Genomic DNA, 17,533 nt, shown 5'->3' on the forward strand with positions numbered 1-17,533 from the left:
TTCAAAGGAAGAGGGCTGTGTTAAATGGTCTTCCTCTGCTCCTACCCATTCCCATTTTCTGTGTGAATCAAGTGCTTGTGTCATTTAAAGACTCGTGATGCCCCCAAGCAGTTCTTGCTGCACAGTTACTTCCCAATGGTGAGATAACTCTCCCCTTTACTAGGTGCATGGAGTGAGGAGTGTGGGGTCATACATTTAAGGAAATGTGCATTTTGAGCAGAATTTTAATAATGGATGTGGTAGTCTGGGCAGCTTCCCAGGGACCAGCAAAATTGCTCTAATCCCTTTTCCCCCACATATGCCTCACTGTCAAATACAGATTCATATGAACCTCAGTAGAGATTTTTAACTCTGACCATGTGATACTTTCCATGACTAGCTAACATTTTTTTTTTTATTCTATTCAGCTAGAGGATGAAATTTCAACTTTACGGCAAGTGTTAGCAGCCAAAGAAAAGCACCTGGCAGAAATAAAACAAAAGCTTGGTATCAACCTGATGAATGAGCTGAAACAGAACTTTAGCAAAAGCTGGCACGACATGCAGACGACTTCTGCGTGAGTACAAAACCTGTACAAATTCATTCTTCTCCACTGAGTAGCATATTGTGTACTTTGTATTTTGGGCCCTCATACAGTGCTATCTGCTGAAAAATGTGGCCAAACTTGAGTAAGCTGCAGGAACTGACATGGCAGGTTCTTCAAAGCACTTAAGTGGTTTAAAAAAAACCTGTAACAACAAAAATCCTACAGTACCCCACCAAATGTTGCCCATATCACATGAACCCCAGATTGGTGGGAGAATATTTTTGATCTCATGGCATTATATTTGTTTTCCTACTTAGCTTTTTTCTTTGTACCAAAACAGCAGCAACAACAAGAAACATACCTCTGTTTGAATTAAAAAAAAATACTTCCAGTGCTCACAGAACTGCTATGTGTGACTCCATATGGGAATTTTCTACAGTTTTTCATAGTTGACTTCAATAACTGAAAGCAGGCAGTAGTCATAGGAGAAACAGTGCTGTATCTAATGGTTAGAACAGGGGGACTTAACTTCATGATTCCTGAGTTTATTTAGGGTTACCATATGTCCGGTTTTTCCCGGACATGTCCGGCTTTTTGGTAATCAAACCCCCGTCCGGGGGGAATTGCCAAAAAGCCGAACATGTCCGGGAAAAATACCGCCGGCCGGGCACTTCCCCTCCCGTGGCTGCTGTGCTCCTCCCCTGACTCTTCGGCTCTGTTTAAGAGCCGAGCTGCCCGAGCGCTACCGGCTTCGGGCAACCCCCGTGCTTCCGGACCCTGAGCCGCCGGCCGGGCACTTCCCCTCCCGGGCTCTGGGGGCGCAGGGTCCGGAGGCATGGGGGCTGCCCAAAGCCGGTAGCGCTCGGGCAGCTCGGCTCTTAAACAGAGCCGAAGAGTCATGGGAGGAGCACAGCAGCCGGAGCCCGGGAGGGGAAGCGCCCAGCCGGGGGCGCAGGGTCCGGAGGCATGGGGGCTGCCCGAAGCCCGAGCGCTACTGGCTTCACGGTTTGCCGGGCAGCCTCCAGACTCTGCGCCCCCGGCTGGGCGCTTCCCCTCCCGGGCTCCAGCTGCGCTGGGCAAGCGCCGGCTGGGGGCGCAGGGTCTGGAGGCTGCCCGGCAAACCGTGAAGCCGGTAGCGCTCGGGCAGCCCTTTTCGCGTGGCTGGGAGGGAGGAGGGGGAGTTAGGGCGGGGACTTTGGGGAAGGGGCGGAGTTGGGGCGGGGCTGGGGGTGGGAAAGGGGCAGGGCCAGGGCCTGTGGAGTGTCCTCTTTTTTTATTTTTTAAATATGGTAACCCTAAGTTTATTCAGAGCTTTGCTATTGGCTTGCACTTTGAGCTTAGTCAAATAGCTTAATGTGTCTCAGCTTTTGTTTACCTGTGTGTAATATGGATATCAAGAATACTTGCCTAGTTTCCAAGAATGCGGAGAAGCTCAATTTAGGTGAGATCCGTGAATTAAAGGTAATGTAGAAATGCAGGGTATTGGTATACCATTTGCAATGTATAAATGATGGTAATTGAAATTCAAGTGTTAACAAACCAGCTCAGTAAAAGTCTCTATCTGTAAATCTTTTAAAAAACAAACCAATGATACTGTAGAACCCTAATGGTCTAGCGCTCATTGTTGTCTGCCAAAAGGGTGCTTGTTTGTAGGGTGGGAAGTTGGTTTTTCATTTGTGCTGCCAAGTAAAACTAACATAGGCCTCGCATGAGGAAAGGAGTTACTGATGCATGTAAAGAAACAGTGATCAGACCTACCCTGAGTCCGCCACAAAATGTGGAGACCTAGGGCAGGTACAGCACTTTGAACTTCTGACTGAATAACTTTTTATGTATCTGAGGTAAAAGCTGACTGGGAGAAATGGAGTTTCAGCAAGACAGGAGACGGACAAAACAAGCAGCTCTAAAACCCCAAGTCATTATTGAGGTGCAGGTCTCAGCTCCATAGTTAAGGTTGAGTTTTGCACTTAAAGCGGGGATTCAACATCGATATTTATGAACACACTGTATCTTCCCTAAAATGACAGCACTTGAGTATTGAACGAATAATAATAAAAAGGAAAATCTAGTGTAGATGTCCCCAAACTGTAGGGAGCGCACCCCCCCCAGGGGGGCACAGAGGAATGTTCGGGGGAGTGGGGTGGGAGCACCACCCACCTCCACTCCTGGCTCCGGCCCCTGTTCCCGGGGCCCCTGGCCAAGGCTCTGCTCTCAGCCCTGCCCCTGGCTCCAGCTGGGATCCCAGCCTTTGCCCCCTTACCCCTTCCGCACCCCCCTGCCCAGAGCCGGAGCCCCAATCCCGGACCTTGCTCCGGGGATGGGGGAGGTGGAGACAGGGGTAAGGGAGGGTGGGAGGTAAAAAGTTTGGGGACCACTGACCTAATGTAATTGTAGCGTGGGGGGGAAGTTTTCTGTCAAAGCTGTTTTGTGATAGAAAATTGGGGTTTTGGCAAAATGATTTTTTTTTTTAAACAAAAATTGTGTTTTCCATGTAAAGGTTTGGCTTTGTGGGTATTTTTAATAAACACAAACATCCTAAAACATGGAAGATGTATTTCAGCCAGGTTTAATGAAAGAATATGGTCATGAGGCACCAGAACTAAAACTTCAGTGAGGCAGCCCGGCAGAATTCCTAAATCAAACTTTTCTGTTTTAAGCTTGTATAGAAGGGGCACATAAGCAGGATGATTTGCATGAGACCTGATCATTAGGACAGTCACTACAATTAAACATTAAGAGTGGTAAGGAAGAGTTTCAAAAGTACAAAGGACAGTTTAGGCCTCTATCTCCCACTGAAAATTAACTGGAGATAGGTGTCTAAACTGCCCTTTGCGCCTCCCCCTAAAGCATCCAAATCTGCAAAGCGCTGCACAACCTGGGCTTCTGTTGGCTTCAGTGGGAATTCACACTGAAGGATCTCTCCCGGCAAAAATCTGGTAGTAGATGATGACTGTAGGTTGAATAAACATTCTAATAACATTATTAATTCAGTGTGGTAGCATGGAGTTCAGTGCCTTACCCACAAAGGTTCCTTGTTTATATTTGCCTTCATCCTTATTAAATCAGGAGCCAATTAAAGAACAAAGGCCGAAATATTTGGGTGCCCAAATTTAGACTCCTAAATCCATATTTAGATACCTTAATTAAAATTGCCTGACTTTCAAGCCAACGTTAATGAGATTTGTAGACACTCAGCATTTCCAAAAATAAGGCTCCTTTTTCAAAAGCACGAAGAAGTATGCACCCAACCCATCATTGATTTTTAGAAAGAGTCTAAATGGGCTTCCAGAAATGGGGGGTGCCCAAAAATTAGTGGTAACTTGAGTACCTAACTGCTATTTGTGCCTTTGAAAATCTGCCCGATGCCTAACTGTAGATATAGGCGTTAACTTTAAGCATCTAGATTTGAAAACATTTTAGATGTTCACCAACTTCATTGAAGTGTTATTGATAGTGCCAGAAATGTCACCTTCAAAGGATTCTGTCCAGCAGAAAATGTCCATGGCTTTTCTCCTGTAGAAGACCATAAATATGGGCTCCATGGGCCAACATTTCCTATAGATTCAAGCCGCCTGCAAGGTCGCCACATAGTTTTGGGACAATAGCACACACACAGCTAAATTCTGCCCTCTGTGCACAGGGGCAACTCCCATTAATTCCAGTCGGATGCTATATTTGCAACAATAGCTCTGGCATTTTGCAGCAAAGTAGCTTTCAAAAGGAAAATCTGGAAGGCTGTTCAAATCTTTCAGCCCTGAATGCAAAATACCTTCTGTTTGAGCTAATTCATTTACTTTGTCCCTTTCTGGGCATCACACTTCAGGAAAGGTGGACAAATTGGAGAAAGCCCAGAAGAAAGCAACAAAAATGAATTAAAGGTCTAGACCTATGAGGAAAGAGTGGAAAAACTTGTGATTATTTAGTCTGGAGAAGGAAGACTGAGGGGGAATATGAGAAGTCTTCAAGTATGTATAAGGTTGTTATAAAGAGGAAGGTGATAATTAAGGCTGTTTTAGTCACGGGTATTTTTAGTAAAAGTCATGAACAGGTCACGGGCCGTAAACAAAAATTCACGGGCCTGTGACCTGTCCATGACTTTTACTAAAAATACCCTCCCTGACTAAAACTTGGTCAGGGCACCACGGGTGCTTGGGGAGGTGGTGTGGGACCCCTGCTGGTACTGGGTGGGGGGGGGAGGCTGGGCCACGCCACTGGTACTGGGGGAGGGAGGGGGTGGCGGGGCTTCCTACCCGGCTCCGCATCCCTGCAGCTCCTAGTCAGCAGGGGCCAGGGTAGGGGCTCCACTGCTCCTGCCACAAGCTCTGGCTTCTGCATCTCCCATTGGCCGGGAACCACAGCCAATGGGAGCTGTGGGGGCGGGACCTGCGGGCGCAGGCAGCATGCGATGCGGACACCCCTCCACTGCCTAAGAGCTGCAGGGGGGCCATGCCAGTGGGAGCCGGGGAGCCCCCCACCCCGAGGTAAGCACCTCCCGTACTCCCCAACCCCCTTCCCCTACACATCCAAACTGCTGGCCATGGGGCTGCCCCAGCCAGCACCAGCTGCTGCAGAAGTCACAGAGGTCACAGAAAGTCACGGAATCCATGACAGACTACTCGCAGCCTTAGTGATAATTTGTTCTCCTTATCCACTGAGGACAAGACAAGAAGTAATGGGCTTCAATTACAGCAAGATTTAGGTTAGACATTAGGAAAAACTTCTTAACTGTAAATACTGGTTTAAACACTGGAACAAATTACCTAGGAGGTTGTGAAATCTCAGTCATTGGAAGTTTTTAAAGAACCAGTTAGACTGGGGTGATCTGTCAGGGCTGGTTTTGATCAGTGTTTCTCAAATGCAGTGACTGTGGGTTTTTTATGGCCATGACAGCCTCCAAAACATGGGTGGATTTTGGGGGGGGGGAGGGGAGAGAAGAGGGGCAAAGCAGTGCCCCTCCCTGTGGCACCCAACTGTTGCTCCTGAAGAACTGTTTCTAAGGACCTTGAGCTGCGCCACATTGGTGTTTGCACTGGTGCTACCAGCAGAGATTGGCACCCTGCACTGCGCAGCCTCCTCAGGGGGCTCTGGGCAGTGCCTCTGGAGACATGTGGGGCTGGTGTGGGTGGTGCCAGAGGCAAGTCTTGTCAGTGGAGGCAGCTGCGGCATTTGGTCACTTGGGCAGTCCCCTGGGCAGTTCCCCCACTCCCAACCAGCCAGAGCGTGGTTAACCTGGGATTCTGCAGGCAGCCAGTGAGTTCCCAACCCATCTTCCCGGGGGTGGGCTCTCGCTGAAGGGCCACAGAAGGCAGGGACAGAGAGACAGGTCAGCCTTTTCCCCCTCCTGGGGCCGCACTCGCTGTTTACAGTTGCTGTAGCTGCTGCAAGCACTTCAGTGGCCCCCACGTGCTGCAGGGTTTGGCGGCTCCTGCTCCGTGACATGCGCCAAGCACAAGAATAGGCGCAAACTCCGGGTAGAATTATTGTACAGACATCCACATTTTACCAAAAAAGCAAAAGAAACAACAAAAAAGACAAGAATGTGCAAAGCACCTTATTGGTGTTTCTGTGATGTTGAGGTTCAGTAAAGAATAGAGATGACTATACATTATTTTTTATTATTGAGTCTGCAAAAAAAACCCTATATAAATAAATGACAATGATTTGGATGTGTTTATGTGCACAATTATTTGTTTCTCCTAAAGTTAATTAAGTATTTCGGAAAAATTGTCCGCAAGAGTTGGTGACTGCATTCTGAGGCCACCAAAAATTTTGTTGTGAGAAGCTCTGGTCTAGATAATACTTAGTCCTGCCTCAGTGCAGGGGACTTGACCAGATGGACCATGAAGGTCCCTTCCAGTTTCTAAGATTTCTATCATTCACATCTGTTCATAATCAATTTTCTTGTCCAGCCTTTTCCTCTGTTATTCTACAATGGGTTGATTTTAGCATAAACTACATGTCTGGGTAGGGGGTCTTTATTTTCACAGGCCCTTTTGCCTATATAAAACATACCAATAACTTCCGAAAGAATAGTTAATCAACTTCATTCATTTCACATTTGTGGTGGTGAGGAGGCATTCAGATAGAATAATTTTCTGAGCTCAGGTTTGCAGTGAATAGAGATTGCCAGGAATTTGGTTAGCTTAGAGCAGCGTGTGCTATTATTTTTTAAGTATAAATAATTGCACTTTTTAATGAAGCAGGACAATGTTGGTGGGTTTTAAAGGCAAAGCTAACAATTTTGGATTAAGGTGTAATTTTATTTTATTGCACTGGGTTTTTTTTTTTAATTATTTATTTTCTTAATTAGCATTTTGCTACCCAGGAAAGGGGCTTATGTAACCTGAATTCTTGCTTAGTTATAGGTATTTGCTTTGCATTTGAGTGGGTGCACTTCTCTTACTTTCATGTTTGAAATGAATTTTGCAGTTCCCAGTACACAATACTAAGCAATAAGAAACGCACACTGATCATTTCCATGTTGTAACATAAGTCATGCAATGAAACAGTCCGACCTGTACCTCATCGTGGTGGAGCGGGTGTAACATCTGAAGTAGGGGATCGCTCACTGGAGCTATGCCATCAGTGATGAAGGCTTGTCTGAAATATCGCCTTGGGCATTATGTGAGGTGGACAGGGCCAACGAGAACCCCGAAAATGATGGCTAGCACAGGCGGCGAAGATGCAGGCCTAACGGAAGCAAGGCTGATAGATCACGGCTGTCACGAGGTGGAAGATTCCTTACTTCTGTATTCTGGCAGGCACAACCACTTACGTGGGGTAGCACTACTGCGAAATGAGGCCAAGTCCTCCTTAATAACCTGGATGCCAGTGTCTTCTCGGCTACTTACTGCACGTCTTAAACATTGGCATGGTTACCGCACTGTCATAGAGGAATCTAATTCAGTTGAAGATAATTTTTATGATCAGTTGGAATGTCTAGTACGCACAGTCCCTCCACATGATAATCTCGTGATCCTGGGTGACCTAAACACGCTTACTGGCTCCCTTTGAAATGCTTTTGAACACGTCATTGGTCATTATGGCTCAGGTATACCCAATGATAAATCTTACCGCTTGCTCACGTTCTGCGCCTCCCAGAATCTTTCTATTCTTGGGTCATGGTTCAAGTGGCACTGCATATGCCAGTTGTCATGGGTCTCTCATGATAGCATCACTCAGAAGGAGTTGGACCACATCAAAACATGTGACAGGTGTCTCTTCACCTCCTGTAGAGAATATCGTGGTGCGGAATGTGCTGCAAACACAGATCACCACCTAGTGGTTGCCCATATGGTGTTTGACGCTCTGATGAGCAGGTAAGCCCTCTGTGATGATGAAGTTTGACATTGACACACTTTGTGTGCCAGGTTTAGTCAACAGGTTTTGTACTGACGTTAGCAATAGATTCTCGGCTATAGCCGCCCTGCCGGATGACATGGAGGTTGCCTGGTCACTGTTCACTTCTATTCCCCACCAATCCGCTGAGCAGACAATTGGCTATAGGCATCCAGCACATTGACCATAGCTATCGGAGAAGGCCTTCCAGATAATTAAATTGAAGGCCATCATTTGCCAGAGTGGCGATAAGCGTGCTTGTAACCAGCTGAAGCGAAAATTTAGCACCCTGGCACTCTGTGATCACGACACATATTATAACCATGTGGCGGACAATGTTGAATTTGCCTCAGCCAGGGGTGACTTAAAGCCAGCATTCTGTGCTATTCGCAACCTCAGCGGTCAAGAGGTAGTCGCTACAAACAGCATCCTGAATGGCAGCCAAGGCCATCCATGTAAATCGGATGATGACATCCTCTCACGCTGGGTGGCGCATTATCACAGTGCCCTGAACCACCATCCAGCTCTGACCAAGCAGCAGCCAGAGGATCTGGCAGCCACTGCTTTTCCAGACCCAGACACCTGTAGGGATGCACCAACATTGGATGAAGTAAAGTGTGCCATCTATAAACTGAAAGACGGACGCACAGCTGGCGCTGATGGCACCCCCGCAGAGCTGCTAAAATGTGCTATTGACCCTATAGTGGAATCACTTCTGGCCATCTTTCATCTGGTGTGGAGAACAGGAACCTTGCCAACCACCTGGAAGGACGGTGTTGTGATCTCACTTTATAAGGGCAAAGGACTGCGCAGTGATTATAAGAGCTACAGGCTGATCACCTTGCTGTCCATTCCAGGGAAGGTGTTCGTGCATGTTTTGCTGGCGTGCTTGGAGCCTCTGCTACATTGGAAGCATCTCCCCCAATAGTCAGGCTTTATGAGGAACAGGTCCACATTAGACGCCATTTTGGCCTTCCACTTGTTGTCGGAGATGCACCGTGAGTTCAGGAAGCCCCTGCACGTAGCATACATTAATCTTAAGGCTGCATTTGATTCAGTTGACTGTGTCGCACTATGGAAGGCCTTAAAGGGCATAGGTGTCCCTACCACTCTGCTGGACTTGATTAGAGAGCTACATAATGGAACCACTGCCCATTTATGTCTGGGGAATCTATGTCTGCACCTTTTTAAATCAGTATCTGGTATCAGGCAGGGATGTATCTTGGCCCTGCGCTCTTTTGTCAGGCAGTGGAGTTCATAATGCAACATTCCATCTGGGCCATAGGCATCTCAGACCTTGACTACGCTGATAACGTTCTTCTAGTACAGAGCCACAACAGGTTTCGAGAGGCACTCCAGAAAATGGAGGAGGAGTGAGCTAAGATTGGCCTCCATGTTTCATGGTCAAAGACAAAGTTGCAAAATCTAGGACCAGGTTCACCTGTGACTCCAATCTCTCTTTGAATAATGAAACTGTCGAAGCAGTCTCCAGCTTTTGCTATTTGGGTTCTATACTTACTACTTCCTCCAACTCTCACATGGAGGTTCTCCATCGGATTGGCATTGCAGCATCTGACATGGGTCATTTTCAACGAATATGGAACCAACCTCATCTCAGCATGACAACCAAGTTCAGGATCTATTCGAGCTGTATTCTTCCCGTACTGTTGTATGGCTGCGGAACATGGACACTACACCACTCAGACTGGGCAAAGTTGGAGGCTTTCCACACAAAATGCCAACATCGTACATTGGGCATAAAGTGGAATGACTTCATCTGTAATGTAGATGTTTATGGTCGCTCTAATCTACAGATTACTGGGGCCATTGTCCGCAGATGGAACCTTAAGTTTTTCGGACATGTTGCAAGGATGCCACAAGACTTTCCAGTAAATGCTGTTCTCTGGGTGGCTTGTAACATCTGGGATAAAATTCCACCAACTGAGGGGTGGAGGCGGCCCAGAGGCAGACCTCCTGTTACATGAGTTCATCAAGTCTGTTCTGATGTTGGACTCTTGGGCCGTCAAGCTCTTGCAGCTGCTTGGGAATGGACCAAATGGCGAACGATCGCTATGGCCAACTGTTCGGCTAAGCGTCAAAGAGAGAAGAATGAAACAGCCCTAAAGAGTTCCATGCTTTCTCATGCTGTTTCTTCCATTAAATTTCATATGATGAAAACTACAAATGTCAGGTTAATTTATCCTGCTATGTCTGTGAACACCAATCTCTCACATGAAGCACTGAATATATCTCAAAAAGACTCCTAAGTGTCTGGTCTACATTTTATCCTCACCGTGGTCATCCGGTCAGAGGTAACTTTACCTGCAGTTTTGCCCATCAAAGCCCTCTGGGGCTTTCTGGTAGCAGCAGGACACTCCAGCGTCATCTTGGGTAGCAACAGCATTGGGACTAGTAAATTACCAGGGGATAATTATTATACCCAAACGTTTCCTAATGATTATCTGGCAGCAGCAGCTTCAATGTCACAATGTAGTCTGATGGCTCTCAAGACACACCCCAGTTTCACTCTGTCTTATTATGCCTCCAATTGTCACAGAACCTCCTTTTACCTAAACTTCTCTTGTCAAATCAGCTCCTCTTAAATGGACAGCAAGTCAACCCATAGGTCATGTAGCAAAACATGTACAGAGATTACTTAGAGAGAATATTGGTGATTTATTGCATTTTATGAAACTGAAATAAAAAGCAATAATACTATTTTAAAAGCCCAAGTCAGTAATTATAAACTAAAGGGGAGTTTGATTGCATTATGGGTGTTTCTGGCCATGTTATATCATGGGAAATGCTGTCTGGCTGGGGAGCACAGACCATAGAGAAGACATGAGTAAACAGAACTACGACGCCCATGAGGCACCATGGTGGGCTATCCAAATCAAAATATTTCAGTTTTCAGGCATTTGGGGTGTTTTTATGAAAAACTGAAATTTTCCACAGAAAACTATACCATTTTTTTAAAAAGTCTAATACCCAGTTTTCTGTCAAAAATGGTTTCAATGGAAATTTTCCCACCAGCCCTACTTTTGAATCAGAAATACAGAGCTACTTTCACCATTCCTTCTGTTCCTATACTTTCCCCCGTTAATTGTACCAAAACAATTAGGGGCATAGCTATGAACTTCAATAACTTAAGCTTTGGAAAATATGGCTCTTAGCATGGACGAGATCTGTTAGGCTTGAATACTGAGCCAAGATGCTATTTAATAGTAGCATTTCCATATGTGCATCTATATGCCATTCCACTAAATCAGACCTCACAAGGAAAAAACAATTACTCAGGGTGTTTCACCATTCAGAATGAGGAGTGCTCAGTGCAGCTGAGGATGGAAAGCACAAAGACTCTTGCTATGAGCTGCAATGACTGTCAATGCCAAGGGGCTGTTATAGTAATAACCAAGCACAGGAAAGCCGTGGCCATGTTCCTTTTGGGCTGACACCTCCTGAGATTCAGAAAAACTAGCCACTGGCCAGCCCCAGCCCCAAACAACCTAGGTAGTCAAAATCATTCTGCAACCCCGTGCCAGGGCACAGGACTGTACCTACAGCCACTCAACACACTTGTATAGGGTTAGACACACTGGATCTGTGTCCAGATGAGTTCTGTGGTCTGCCATAATGCTAGCCTCCACTTTAGCCTTTCTAAGGCTGGCACTGAGACCTCTGACAGCACAGTCCAGGAAGTCTGCCTACTGTCCCCTCCCAGAAGCCTCTGCCTTTCCCACCTTTCTCCTTACCTTATCCTGCTGGCTGGTCAGCCTTGCCCTCAGGTGACGGGTCTATCCAACTTCCTGGCCAGTCCCCAGTGCCAAGAAGCACTGCTTTGGTTTTGGCAGGTGAGGGCTCAGCATTCACACAGCATGGGACCTGGGTACTGGCTGGGCCATGGCGTGCTCCCAGATGTCACATGTGCAGCCAGTAGTTAAGATCACCATGTGTGTGGCTGCAATGTGCCACTTTTTTTTTTTTTTTTTTTTTGCTGTGCACATGCATCTTTTGACTGGTGACTAGCAAGGTAGTAGAAAAACTGGCCAGATGGCAACCTTAGGACACTTATGAGGGCCACTTTAGAGTTGGTATTAGGAGCTGCTATCTTGGCTTGACATCACCAGGGGATACCCCCTACTCTCCTGGTTGGATTCACCAGGTTTAGGACTGCTTTGTGCTGGTGTAAATCTGGGTGGCACTCTGGCAGGATTGGCCCCCTTGGTTTTGCCCAGTACAGTCATGGGAGTCCTCCTACTGACTTCAGTGAGCTCTGGATCAGGCCCATAATGCAGACAGATGCTGTTCATACCTTTCTGTAGGCCACTTTCTGCCATCCTTATTCACAACACAACAGTGCCTTACTTAAGAAGTAGTCCTGTTGAAATCCGCAGGGACTACTCATGGAGCAAGGCACTATTCAGCATGAGTGAGGGTGGCAGTATCCGGCCCTATATTTCTATTCCTCTGCAGCTTCACCTCTGTCATGATTTGCCTCCCCCTTTCTATTCAAGACTGACCAGAATAGAATCTGACAGTTGTGCCAAATAATGTGATGAAGCAAAAAGGGGACGAGAATGAGATCACCAAATGCATTCGAACTTGTTACTTCAGGTGAAAATCAAATGCATGTATAAACTCACTCTAGCCCCTTTTAAAATGATGTTCACAGTATGGAATATAGATCCTGGATCAGATTCTGCTTTGTTACTCCTGTCCAATCCTGTTGAAGTCTGCAAGGTTGCACAGGTCCGACAGCAGATCATGTCCTTTTGTGACTTTTGTTCAAAGAAATCTTAATCACAGCACTCGACTCTAAGAATTTTGTACATTACCCACATTCTCTTTCCGTTGCCTTTCTCCGCAAGTCTGACTAAATATAAGCTGTGCCTTATCGCCAACTGCATCTTCCAGTTGTTTCCCCAAAACATTTTACAGTTTTAAATATGACAGGACAGTGGACAGTATTGCATATAACAGTCAGTATTAATGCCTTCTTGATCCTGTGGATTCTCTTCCCCCACATCCTCCCTCCTGCTCTGAGTATGGAGATCCAGACAGATGTAATAGGTGGAATCTTGGCCATTGAAATCAATGGCAAAAATATTTTGACTTCAGTGAGGCCAGAATTTCATGGAGCCAAGGCAGGGGACCCAAGAGGCAGCGCAGAGTGTTGTATGCAGAGTGTTGTGTTGTATGCACAGTACTAGCCTTTGGCAGATCTCCCAGGATCTGCAAGTTTTGTGGGCAGAGCCCCCTGCCCATTTTACAGGGAGCAAGGGAAAGGAAACTGCACCAAGAGAACATCACAGGGTGTCTGTACTGCTAGCTTTAATGTAACTTGCTCAGAGTTGTGAAGCCATGGCAATACGCACTTCAGCCCGGGCAAGCCAGCCGAGGAATGACCCAGGGTTCTGGGAAGGCTTGTACAGCCCACGCTGAAGCATGTGCTGCTGCAGCTTCACTGACCCGCAACCCAAGCCAGCAAGACAAAGCTAGCTTGGAGATGTGTGCCTGAGCTTCAGTCACACTCGGTGGTTGCTGTATACACATACCGTACATGAGTCTTCAGACGCTCTGGCCTTCTCTTTAGATTTCTCCATGGGTGAGGGCAAACTGGGGCATAATTCCTTTGAATGATTTGAGGTGTATTCTCCCTTCAGAGTGCCCATGTAACTTCCATTTGTCTTAATATATTTGGAGAGAGGACACATTGTTAAAAACACAAATTCTGCCAGGCATAACTTGAGTGGGGAGGAGGAGGGGTTTGGGTTTTGTAATTTTTTGTTCCAAATTAGTCTGTCTAAGGACTATATTCTGACCTGGTACAAATGGATTAATTCAACTGATGCTATGAATTTGACCCTTGAGAGTGTTAATCCAAATTATAAATCCCTGAAAATAAAGGTTTATCCTGAAAGTGCTGATACAGCTTTAACTAGAGTAGTGCTAGTGAAAGCCGTGAATGCCGATAAAAGGGTTTCCCTTTTCTTTAAATACAGATTTGATTTTTTTTTAAATCAATCCCTGATGAGACGCTTCCAGGTGTCATTTTAGTGAGATGGCCATCACTGGAGACAATTACAATGCTATATTAGGCAAAATAACTACATTTTGGCTTCACTGCTCCTGTAAATGCTATAATAGGTTCCAGGTAGGAAGAGGAGAGAGAGCTGCTATCACTCAGTTGCAGAGTGGGAATTAAGTTTCGGTCACTGATAAACTTTTGTGCTTATCTGCATGGATGAGATGGCAAGATGCAAGCTCAGTCACTCTGACATTCTTAAGAACGTGTTCTTAACTGTGGATTATTAGAATAAACTATACTTGCAACACATATCATTTACATGCCTGTTAAAGCTCAAATGAAATGTGTTAATTAATGCTGTAGTCAGCCCTCTGCTTTTACATGAAATCCCCAGCAAAATATCTATAAAATCAAGTGTTTCCCAGAAACACAGCTGCTTTACATTCATTCTAGAGCATTTCATTCTTAAGCTGACTAATGCTTTAAACAGAAAAAGAAGCAAGCTCTGTAAGACATGGCTTGTGCCACCAGGCTCTGTTCTTGTATGGTTTTGTTGTTGTTTGAGGAGTCTTGCATCTCGTGAAAGCTTTATCATGGAGGAGAGCTCCTAATGGATTATTCTTTGCCAGAAAAGACCGAAACAGAACAACATTGAATGTCATTAGCAAAATGAAGGTACATTAATTAACAGTTTGTTGTCATATGCTTTACTGAAGCTGATTTTAAACTATTATACACTATTATTCATAGTTTCATAGAATGTAATGCCAGAAGGAACCATTAGCTCATTAAGCCTTTATATCCCAGGCCATTAATTTCACTCAGTTACCCCTGTACAGTAAATTGGGTTAGACTAAGCATTTCAGTCCTCAGGAGACCAAACTGTTGTGTGCCACAGGAGAGACCAAAGTGTCACCAATGCCTGAGGCACCTGCAATGCAGGGACTTGATATGGTGAGATGTACATGTTGTTGGATTGTGACCATTGAACCATGCAATTTCAGATAATTCTGTAACAGTAAGCTGTTTTCATTATTTACAGTCCCACCAATCTTTGTGTTACCTGCCAACTTTATCAACAAAGATTTCATCTAGAGCATTGATTTAAAAAAAAAAAAAATGAATGGCATTGGACAAAGAACCAATCCTGGGGGACCCATTAGAAATAGCCACACTTACTGATGCAACTGTATTTGAGATGTGTCAATGAGCCAATTCTTAATCTAACTAATGTGTTCTCTGTTAATTCCATAGAATGCAAGTTTTTAAATCCAAATGTCATATCAAATACATGATTTGCCATACGAGATAGAAATAATGTATTGATATCTTCGTTCTACTGGCTTATGTTTGAGTCTTCAAAGGAAGGTCAAACTTCACCTGACAGTTGAGGAGCAATGCCTTCCTGACCTGATGAGATCAGCTGGTACCTTGAAGCATAAGATTTCATTACCCTGTTTTATTCTGTGTAATTGCAAATGATGGTATCCACTTACAGTATCTAACTCGATGACATCATAAATGTATGAAGCCTGACTATACATTGTGTGAAGCAGTATTTTCTGCTGATTACATATTGTGTGAAGCAATAATTCCCTTTCTTTGTTTGAATTAAGTCTGCCATAAAAATCAGCAGTAGTGCCTTGTTCTCATATTTCAAGACAATGCAAATAGGGGAAAAGGATTACATAACATTCAAGCTTGTTAGGTGATATGATCAAAATATACTATAAGTCTACTTTACATATGGAGGATACCTTCGCTCCCTGGGAGGTAAATTATCAGTGGCACAATAATTCGTGAAGAAGTTTATTTTACTGTAAATAGTTCGTGGAAAAATAATATCTAACTATAGAGTGCATGTCTGCTGTAAGATTGCCTCCAATACTATCATCATGAAGGTTCTTGAAATCACTAGGTACTATATCCTACAGAGAAAAATGAAAGGAGAATTTCATTTTAAAAAAAAAAAAAAAGCTTTAAACTAAATTGCTACGGCTGAAGGTAACAAAGTAACAAAACGTAAATACTAGAAATACTCAGATTGAGGCAGGTCAGTTTAATTTACAGATTAACCCTGGTAGTGATTCATGTACCATATTTGCTTAGGTGTCAAATTCTATTATTTAACCCCTTTTTGGATAAAGCAAGCAGGGTAAAACATGGACAATATTTTTTTTTTAAACCTCCCCCTCCCCGACATGCATTCCCTCTCCTCTGATACCATGAAATAAATGTTGATGCCTTAAATACAGGAGGCCTGATTTTTATAATTTAATGTAATTCAGGAGTAATTCTACTGAAATCAGTGTCTGATTCTGCTCTTACATAGGCTAGTGTAAATCTGAAGTAACTCTACTAAACTCAGTGGCTTTATATCGGTGTGAGCATGAAGAGAGGCCTAATGAATTTACCATGTGAAACTAACACAAGTGCGTCGGTGATCCAGTGTTTCTTGAATATCTTTGCTCTAAATGTACTGCATCTTAGGCTTCTCAGTCTGAAGACTCAGGGTCATTTGGCCCGGTTTCAGCCAGCTTTTGACCAGCTATTGACCATCTTAAGACCTTGTCATTGTTGTTTATGTCCACAGATCCCACACTGTCAGTGCTTACCAAGTAATTCTAAATAATGGTTGCTTGAAGGCCAATAGTGAAAAGCTGTTATAGATCACATGACTCAGCAGATATGAGCATTCGTCAGTCCAGGGAGGTAATTAATAAACACTGTCTATTCTACACTTTTTTTTTTTCTTCAGAGCAAATTTGAATTAGCCTTTATAGTTCTTAACCTGAATACTGAATTTCGTTGCTACCCTTAGAGGCTTCTAAAAACATTTAAATTGTGAAGCATATTAAAAAAAAAACCAACCGCAAGTGAGAGTATGTTACATGAGAATTTGAAAAGAGTTGGCTCATGCTATTAATGCTGATGAAACATAATAATGTCCCCAGAAGTCAGAAACACTGCTAAAGAGGTCACCACTTACCAGTTATTGACATGGTCTAAAATAGAAAGACTTATGCATATAAATATGAGGAGCCAAAAGCATCCGAACAAATAGTGTTGAACAAATGCACGGTTAACATATAATTCAGTAACCATGTATAATGAGGCAAAACCACTAACCTCTGTGGACTTGTCATTTGTGAAAAAGATTACATCTGATCTGATCTGAAAGGAGGATAAAAATCTGGGGGGAGAAAGAGCTTTGATTTCATCCCTGTGTTAGATTGACCCTGAGGTAATTTTAGCGGAGTCCAAGTTAAAGTTCCTATCGCCATAATGGCCAGTGTTGTCTGTTGTCTTGTTGATTTATTGTTTCATTATTGTTCCCATCAGTGTTTGACAGTTTCACAAAGCTTTCCTACTCCAGCACTGCCATTTTTTTCCACATCCGAGCTCAGCTTTCCAGAGAGTTGGTGGTGTCATTAGCTCAAAAAAGACTATTTGCATAACAGTCTTAGATGGACTTATAGTGTTATGTAACATCTATAGTATTAGGAACACAAATGCTGCCGTCTTCCTAATAGAAACATTAGGAAGGACAGAGTATTTATGGGAGCTACAAAAAAGTAATATTAGTCAGACTGACAATCTGCCTTATTTCATCTGGTCCCTAGAATGAATGTGTGCTCTAA

The 17,533-nt window shown here is 44.3% G+C and overlaps 1 protein-coding gene across 1 annotated transcript in view; it reads left to right on the forward strand.

Annotated features, from left to right (window-relative positions):
* Positions 1-17,533, forward strand: part of TPD52L1 (TPD52 like 1) — an 81,639-nt gene that overhangs the window by 42,919 nt on the left and 21,187 nt on the right. The window contains exon 3 of the mRNA XM_065401366.1: positions 408-556. Within this exon, the coding sequence (XP_065257438.1) occupies positions 408-556 (149 nt within the window). The remainder of the gene's footprint in view (positions 1-407; positions 557-17,533) is intronic.

The sequence above is a fragment of the Emys orbicularis genome, chromosome 3 (genome assembly GCF_028017835.1).
Source record: "Emys orbicularis isolate rEmyOrb1 chromosome 3, rEmyOrb1.hap1, whole genome shotgun sequence".
NCBI lineage: Eukaryota > Metazoa > Chordata > Testudines > Emydidae > Emys > Emys orbicularis.